Source organism: Drosophila miranda (genome assembly GCF_003369915.1).
Source record: "Drosophila miranda strain MSH22 chromosome Y unlocalized genomic scaffold, D.miranda_PacBio2.1 Contig_Y2_pilon, whole genome shotgun sequence".
In the NCBI taxonomy this organism is placed as follows: domain Eukaryota; kingdom Metazoa; phylum Arthropoda; class Insecta; order Diptera; family Drosophilidae; genus Drosophila; species Drosophila miranda.
Genome location: NW_022881614.1, coordinates 4707961 through 4716734, shown reverse-complemented (window position 1 = coordinate 4716734; position 8774 = coordinate 4707961). Strand labels below are relative to the sequence as shown.

Here is an 8774-nt window from a genome sequence, read left to right as displayed (position 1 = left end):
ACCCCAATACTCATTTTGAGTATCGGGTATAAAAACAGGTAGAAACCATTTCGAAACCCTCTCTCCTGATAATCCCTCTACAAACATTCAAAAGGTTATTTTGGATATTTCTCTATTCTCTCAAATATTTATTAAAGGATTCAACACTAATGTCGAGTCTTATAAAACCAACCCAACCCCCGTATAGGGCTTATCGCCTTATCACCTCCCTCTCCCTCTATAACCAAGAGCCCCCCGTCTGTCTATCGACCCGTGTGTCTACAGCCAATAAATACAACAATCAAATATGTACACAAATCATTAATAAAGTTAAGCAGAGGCGAGAGATAGAGATAGAGAGAGAGAGAGAGAGAGAGAGATCCGGGTGCCAACCGAAGGGTCGATCCAAAGGCAGATTGTAAAAAAAAGCGCAAGTAAAATACCAGTATTTCCAGAACGTTCAAAACTGATGAATTTCCTGTAGAGTTTGTGTACAAATTAACCCAGAAACTCTGACTTTGAATTGGAGAAAAAGTAGAGGTCTTCAGCAGAAGATCGTAGATCTAGAGCCAACCAATTTCATCCATCATCCACCTTTCTCTTTCTCGCTGCGTCCGCGACGCTTACGCTTTGGGGTCATCCTTCGGCTGTCGCTGCTGCTCCTTCATGGGACAGTTTACGGGCAATCGGGTCCCAGTCCTCGCCCAATGAGGCCACACTCTAAACAGGGATTTATTTCGATGCTAGAACGTAATCAACCCAAATTCCTGTGCCATCGCCCTGCGCCGACATTTCCGACTTGCTTGTTGACTTTTTTATTGATTGGCCAAAAGCCCAGTTGCCACGGACACGCCCGCCAATGCCACCCCTAGGCACAGGCCCCCCCCCCCCCCCCTTCTGACAGTTTTAGAGGTTCTTTAAGGGGGATATTTCTGTCTGATTATGGCCTTCAACAGAATGCGGAAATTACCAACGTAAATAAGCTAATTCGGAAAGTGAAAGGAGTATGTGTGGCATGCAACACAAAGCAGGGTAACTAAACAAGGACAAAGGCAAGCGAAAGCACACGGTTTTAAGGTTCTTCATATATTTGTTTAACTTTAAATTCGGCTATATCTAGATATATAATTTATAATCAAATCATTATCCATTAGTGAACATGCCAAGAAAATAAATTAGAGAGAAAGAAAGAAGAGAGAGAAGTTTTTAACAAAAGTAGCACATTTTCTGGGGGGCTTGGGCAGATGAAACTCCTTATAACTTATAGAGCATAGAACTGGTTATTATCAACGAAGGCATAGTATAGATGATTAATATACAACAACTTGAACATTTTCTAGCTAATAATTTACACACAAATACGCACAGGCAGATCGATCTGTCGATCCATAATTACACGAAATGTTGTAATACTGACGGGACACAGAATACAAAAAAAGTTCATTAATTAATTACTGCGAACCGGTTTGGGGCTTATAGAGACGTTTAAGTAAGTAATATTGCTGTTCACTTTTGATGTTAGTCGAGTCTACAAAACGAAACGTAACGAAACGAGAGGATCCGAGGATCGCTCTCTACTCAAAGACCAGGGGAATCGAGGTAAATGGCAGCACCGGGCACGATGGCTCCAACTGCAGCGATGTGGCAAAGCAATCCGCCGCCGCATAGAAATCCCCCAGGGATTCCATAACCTTGCCCAGAGCAAACCTATGGGAAATAACAAAACAATGAGGCAGGATAGAGGGGATACATCTTTTGTTGGATTACACAACAAATTCTGGGACAATTTGGATCCAGTTTGGCCGCATCCTTGAGCATCTTCTCGGCCAGCCGGGAAAATGGGTCTCGCCCAAGGCACGCAGTGCCTCCGTGTGATTGGGATTGGCGGCCACGGCATTGAGGTAGCATTGTTTGGCATCCCGCCACTGCTCCAGATACACATGTACCTGACCGCGCTGCAAAAAGGGAGTTGCCATTAGATAAAAGCACATTCCAGAAGTGGCTGTGGCTCCGGCATACCATATACATAATCTGATGCGAGAGGGGATAGATCGGCGAGGCCTCGTGGTTGCAGTTGAGGGCCTCGTTGGGCTGTTCAATGCGCAAATACACGTCCGCCAGCAGCAGCCAAATCTGAAAAGGGAATCCAAAGGGGTGATGTTTCTAGCTGTTAAGTAAGCGCTCCAAATACCCACCTCAATCTGCAGCATACAGGGTCTTCGCGGTCCGGGGCGCTGCGTGAAAGAGCTCAGAGAGCTGGCCGCCTCGCTCAAGGCGTGCTCCAGCCAGAGCATTATATAAATAGGTTCGAAATATAATTTCGAAGAGTAGAAAGACCAACAACGAAATGGAACAGTATAGAGTGAGAGATATACACAAAAGCAAGACAGGCATAAAACAGGCAGAAAGTGTTATCAAATGTGGTAGATAATATTGTAGAGAAGCAGGCAAAGTTGAAGAGAGCTATGCAAATCGATCAAAACTATGAAATGGAATAGTAAGCGTGGCACCTGCCCGATCGTCAGGTATCGGAGCAGGAACATCGCAAGAGATGCTCCTTGATGCCCTTGATGGCATACGACTCGGCCAGGATCTTCAAGCTGCGTCTGTAAGCGATAGGGAGTGATTTAGTTTCCTTTCAATCTCCATGGGATCTACCCACAATGTCAGCTCCTTTTCGGCCAGCGTGTTGAGCTCCGCTTTGATAAAGTTATCCAGACTGGGCTCGTACTCGCCACAGGCGAAACAGAGCTTGGCCAGCAGAAGGTAAGCATCCAAAGCAATGCCCGCCTTTTGGCCACACTCACCAAGGGCCAGATTCAGGTAGCATCGCGCCTCGGACAAGCCCGTCTTGGCGCGTCCAAAGTTCGATTCAGCAACCAAGGCATTCTCCTCAAGGTAACTCTCCAGGCGAGCCTCGCCCACCAAAAAGTTGGCCAGGCATTCTGTTGTGGTGGGGGGGACACAAAAAGAGATTGATTCATATGTCCGTATAGATCCTCTAGAGACTCTACTCACCATTCTGGGGCGAGCCCGTTTTCAGCTCGTCCGTCAGATCGATGACGCGATGCCATTTGCCCTCGCTGCGACAGCTCTCGATCAGGGCTTCGACTTTGGTTGTATTGCTCGCATATTGCGATTGGCCATCCGGCTGGACAATTGGCTGCTGGAGAGTTCTCTTCTGGCTACGCGCTGGCTGTTTCCGTGTGTGTTGTGTGGGTCGAACGCTTCCTTTTCACCTAATTACAGCATTTTTCGTTTGGTTTAATCCAATTACAGCAACAATATTGGAATTTTCGTCCTCATTAGGGATGGTAAACTAATCATATATCAACATATCGATATATATTTGTCGGATATCGGTGTTTTTCTAAGATAAAGAATTGGAATTTTTTTTTTCATTTTGTAGCGAATTTTTTAGAAAATTTACTCTTTTATCTGAAATGATCAGAATATTGATGCAGAGCACGAATTTCATGCAATAAACGTCATCGAATTGTATTTCTTTGTGACTTTTACATGGATTCTAAAGCGCCATCTATGTTTACTTACATGCAGTCTACGTGATTTACCGCACACATGTATCGATACTCATTGATAAGAGATGAACGGCTATTATGAGACTATCAGATGTTTTATTTATTTTTTGTTGGAGCCACACGCGTTGCGGATTATTCGCGTTGAAAAAAATATCTGTGCGGCTTTTTACGATAAAAATAAGAGAAATGTACTGTACGTACATATGTGAACTCTGACTAAATTTTTAAATGAATTAACAGTGAAAAGTGTTAACGAGTTCCGTAAATTGCAAACAACTCTGATAAATTGTTTAATATAGAGCCGCCATTAAGCGGTAAGTTATAGTCGTTTTTTGTTTTAGTTAATTAAGCTAAAAGCAAAATCGTACATATACATATATATATGGAATCTATGTGGGGGGGTGTGCATGTGTGTGCATTCCCGCTCAGCTGTTTTCTTGTTGTTGTTGCGCACGCCGCACAGTGCCACACACACATTATCCAATCCCTCTTCGCTCAAGTTTTTAGCGACTGAGAGAGGGAGATAGACTAGAGCAATATTCAAAAGTGAGAGTGATTTGTGCTCTTGCTTTTTGTTGTTGATTTTAATTACATTTCGATTTGTTCTCACTCGGTGTCCGCTCTCAATTGGATAGCAAAATGCATGCCATATCCCTTTTCAAGTTCAAATTTAACAATTTTACGCGTCGTTTGCGTGACTCTCTCTCTCTCTCTGTAGAATCTAGATGTTAAAAGTTAATTGCCGGGCGCTCTCTATATTGCATGCCTTCGAAATGATTTTCAGACATTCATGGCATGTTCTAACAATAAAAAGAAAAAATTATTACGTAAAAGCAAACATTTAAATGCACATTAAAATAAGCACAAAAGAGTCGACAAAAGTCGTCTCCGGCTGTTGATCTTCCCTGCCGCATTTCCCTCTCTTCAGTCATTCTCCTTTCTCTCAAACATAGAACAGTTTCAAAGGTATATTAGTAGGAAAGTAGAGTAAGTGATAGAGAGCGGAACTCTGGCACTCACATGGGGACTCACTTACCTTCCTACTAATATACCTTGACAGCGTCGCGCCAAATTAAAAGCCATGGCGAATCAAAACAAAACGAAAGAGGAGAGGGTCGAAAAGATGGCCAGCAGAGAAGAAAGAGTGAGAAAGATGCTTCATACAGGGTGGTTCGCCGTATAAGCGGGCGCGGAGCGAGTGGTTTGGCGTCTTGCATTGCGCGTCGCGGTTGCCTGTTCATGACGTAATGACAATAATTACAAAGCAAAAGTGCTACGTGAATAAAAAGTAGAGGGGAACGAGATGAATAAGCAAGATGGAAGAGGTGCTATGAGCAAAGGGCGACGTGGGTGGGAGAACATGGAAACAACGGCAGTTACAGCTTCGCACAGTGGCTGTCGTGCCTCAGAACAAGTTGGGCTCAAATTGAAAATGTAAGGGATACTGTCTACTTTTAATAAATTACGGATTTAATTTTCCCACTGTGCGTACACTCAAGCATGTGTGCACTTGCTGGTGTGCGCTGCATCCCCAGCAGGTGGCTGCTGGGGGAGGCCCTAACAGCGAAAGAAAGAGGGAGACCGTCGTCTTCACACATGCACATTGCGTTTAAGCATAAGAGTGCCGTGCCCCATGCTAAGCTTCTCTAGCACCAAGTGCGAAGTCAGTGGGGCGATGTCTGCTGGGTGCGGACAGCGGGCAGTGGGAAGAGGATGCCGCTAAGCTCACGCATGGAACAACAAAAAAACGTTGCAAAGTTGAAACAGTTGGATTCGCTCTCTCTCTCGCGTGCTCTCGCTCTCTTTAGGTTTACTCTCACGCTCGTGCTGGTGTGTGGTTGTCTGTATGAAACAATTTGGCAAATGAAACAAAAATTCCAGAGGCCACGTTTAAAGCGACGCAACTCTTTGTTGTTGTTGTTGTTGTAGTTGTTATTGACACTTTGCTTGTTAGCGTCAATCGTATATTTTTTCATTCTGTGCACACTTTTCCCCCCATCCCCTTCCGTGGGAGGGGTGAAGTTTTGATTATTGTACCCTTCGAGGGAAGAGCGTATTGCGATTGTGATTGAAGTGTTGGCAAAAACACTTTTAAGTCTTTAAAGCCGTACATACGCATCAGTCTATGGGTACCCTCTAGTACCAATAACGAATAATTTTTAATTATATGATGCTTAGCCTACGCCTGGTTTTTGGCAAGACACTTCTTCTTAAACACCCTTTTCTTCATCCTTTGCATTGCCTTCCGCACAGTGTTTTCGGGGGGCTCATCGCCAGGCGGAATACATTCTGTAATTAATATTTGTTTTAATTTATATGAAAAATGTTTAAATCTCTAGAAGTGTAAATGGTATTTTACCTAGCAAAGCTGCAAAAAATTCTTTGTGGGTCCTAAGGGCCTTCTTCCCTTGGACCCCATCGACGTTATAGGCTAGAACAATTTCCTCACTCAAAATAATGTTTAAGCCGCTCAAAACGCCAGCTGGCTGGAGAATCGATTTCATTGCTGTTATCTGTTATCTTTTCTGCACAACGCTAACTTTGCAATGTTAGCTTCCCTTTCACTCTTACGGAGTCTACGCAAATGCCTTTTGCTCATCATTATACCCGATACTCAAAATGAGTATTGGGGTATATTAGATTTGTGGTAAAAGTGGATGTGTGTAACGTCCAGAAGGAATCGTTTCCGACCCCATAAAGTATATATATTCTTGATCAGCATCAATAGCCGAGTCGATTGAGCCCTGTCTGTCTGTCCGTCTGTCCGTCCCCTTCAGCGCCTAGTGCTCAAAGACTATAAGAGCTAGAGCAACGATGTTTTGGATCCAGACTTCTGTGATATGTCACTGCTACAAAAATATTTCAAAACTTCGCCCCGCCCACTTCCGCCCCCACAAAGGACGAAAATCTGTGGCATCCACAATTTTAAAGATATGAGAAAACAAAAAACGTAGAATTGTAGAGAATGACCATATCTTTATGACTGCGGAATCTGAATTGGATCGTATTATTATTATAGCCAGCATCAAGAAAACAATTTCATTTTTTCTCGCCCTGTCTCTCTCTAACACACACGTAGCATAGGCGGCTTTGCTTAGAGAAAAACATTAGCGCCTAGATCTCAGAGACTACAAAAGCTAGAGCAACCAAATTTTCACGCTCAGACTGATTTTCTGTCTCTCTCGCACGCACTCTTTGTCGTGTCGTTTAATATTAGCGGCGTCTGCCGGAGGAGAGCCATACTATACTGACTTAGTATCGGGTATAACCGTAGAGTTGCGGTGTCCGCAGCAACTCACAACGTTCCCCCTCGTTTTATTTGAAATATATAATATATATTTGCACGTACCTGTTTATATTAATTTGATTTATTTATTAATTCTTTTCCACTTTTTTAATAAATGTTTACACAAAAGACTTTTCCAGCGATTAGATGTTGTACAGAAGTGAACAAAATCAACGCATAAAGCAAACGAGAAAAACAAATGCATTTTGTTTGTGTAAATTCTTGTCTCTTTCATTCCAAAGCGCAACTACAGTAAAATATCACGATTAACTTACCATTTCGGTGCTTATTGCATGTCGTGGCTCGGTAAAAACTAGCTGAGTGGGCACTGTAACTCCACGGAATGGCGGTTATTTGCCGCCTTCAAAAACAAACCGAAGGCGGCTTCGTTTTTCGGTTCTTTTTCGACTGGTCCGCGTTCGCTTCCCGCGTAACTAGTTGCAGAACTAGTACACTGTAGTCGACGCAGACCTGGTCCGCGTTCGCTTCCCGCGTAACTAGTTGCAGAACTAGTACATTATAGTCGACGAAGACCTGGTCCGCGATCGCTTCCCGCGTAACTAGTTGCAGAACTAGTACATTGTAGTCGACGAAGACCTGGTCCGCGTTCGCTTCCCGCGTAACTAGTTGCGTAGCTAGTTGCGCGGTAAACAGCGCAGAACTAGTTCGAGAGGGGTCAATTGACCCCTTTGGTTCTACAGGGTATCTATCGCCTATCATAGTATGGGTAGCTGCCAAAAGGGTATCAAAAGCCTCGGCTAACCGGGTCGTCTCTTTCCCCTAGCCGATGTTTGCTTTTGCTGCTGCTTTTGCTCCAAGTGTTTTTGTTTGTTTAGTTTTATTTGCATGGCGACTGTTTTGTCTTTGTTTCTTGTTTATTTGCTTGTTGCTTTTTGGGCAAAAGGTGCTTCACGCTGCTGACCTCCTAACCTCCAGGCGTTGGGGCATGTTCTCCCACTCTCTCCTCCCGCCTTAGAAGTTATCCTCATTAGGCCGCCCTGCCCTGCTCTCTTCTTGTCATTGAAAGGGTGCTGTTCCGCCCTCCCCTCTCATCTTTTGCAGGCTTTGCCTTTGAGATTTTTATACCCGATACTCAAAATGAGTATTGGGGTATATTAGATTTGTGGTAAAAGTGGATGTGTGTAACGTCCAGAAGGAATCGTTTCCGACCCCATAAAGTATATATATTCTTGATCAGCATCAATAGCCGAGTCGATTGAGCCCTGTCTGTCTGTCCGTCTGTCCGTCTGTCCGTCTGTCTGTCCGTCCGTCCGTCCGTCCGTCTGTCCGTCCCCTTCAGCGCCTAGTGCTCAAAGACTATAAGAGCTAGAGCAACGATGTTTTGGATCCAGACTTCTGTGATATGGCAGTGCTACCAAAATATTTCAAAGCTTTGCCCCGCCCACTTCCGCCCCCACAAAGGACGAAAATCTGTGGCATCCCCATTTTTAAAGATACGATAAAACCAAAAACGCAGAAACGTAGAGGATGACTATATGTTCTAGAGTGTAAAATCTCAACCAGATCGTATAATTATTATAGCCAGAATCAAGAAAACAATTTCATTCTTTCTCGCTCTGTCTCTCTCTAACACCCAGGTTTCATGGTCTGTTTTGCCAATTGCAAAATATGAGTTAAAGGATCTCAGAACCTATAAGAGCCATACCAACCAAATTTGGTATCCACTTTCCTGTGATATCGGACCTTGACCGTTTCGTGTCCAAATATCGCCACACCCCCTTCCGCCCCCGCAAAGGACGAAAATCTGTTGCATCCACAAATCTCAGAGACTATTAAGGCTAGAGAAACCAAATTTGGTAACCGCACTTCTGTTAGATCTCACTATAAAACGTATATCTCAGAATTTCGCCTCACCCGCTTCCGCCCCTACAAAGGACGAAAATCTGTTGCATCCACAATATTGCACATTTGAGAAAACTAAAAACGCAGAATCATAGATAATGACTATA

General features: G+C 43.8%; 1 protein-coding gene and 1 long non-coding RNA gene across 2 annotated transcripts; both read right to left on the bottom strand.

Annotated features, from left to right (window-relative positions):
- Window positions 1–1049: 1049 nt before the first annotated feature.
- Window positions 1050–3288, bottom strand: LOC117192353 (tetratricopeptide repeat protein 7B-like). The gene is made up of 6 exons (XM_033396993.1): window positions 2998–3288; window positions 2642–2924; window positions 2175–2585; window positions 1999–2112; window positions 1751–1934; window positions 1050–1686 (listed from the first exon to the last, which is right to left on the bottom strand). The coding sequence occupies exons 3-6, from the start codon at window positions 2271–2273 to the stop codon at window positions 1508–1510; spliced, it is 576 nt and encodes a 191-aa protein (XP_033252884.1). The 5' UTR covers window positions 2274–2585; window positions 2642–2924; window positions 2998–3288; the 3' UTR covers window positions 1050–1507.
- Window positions 3289–5701: 2413 nt separating this feature from the next.
- Window positions 5702–6129, bottom strand: LOC117192356. Its single transcript, XR_004474309.1, has 2 exons — window positions 5878–6129; window positions 5702–5807 (listed from the first exon to the last, which is right to left on the bottom strand). It is a non-coding gene; the product is annotated as an uncharacterized LOC117192356 (long non-coding RNA).
- Between the last annotated feature and the right edge of the window lie 2645 nt (window positions 6130–8774).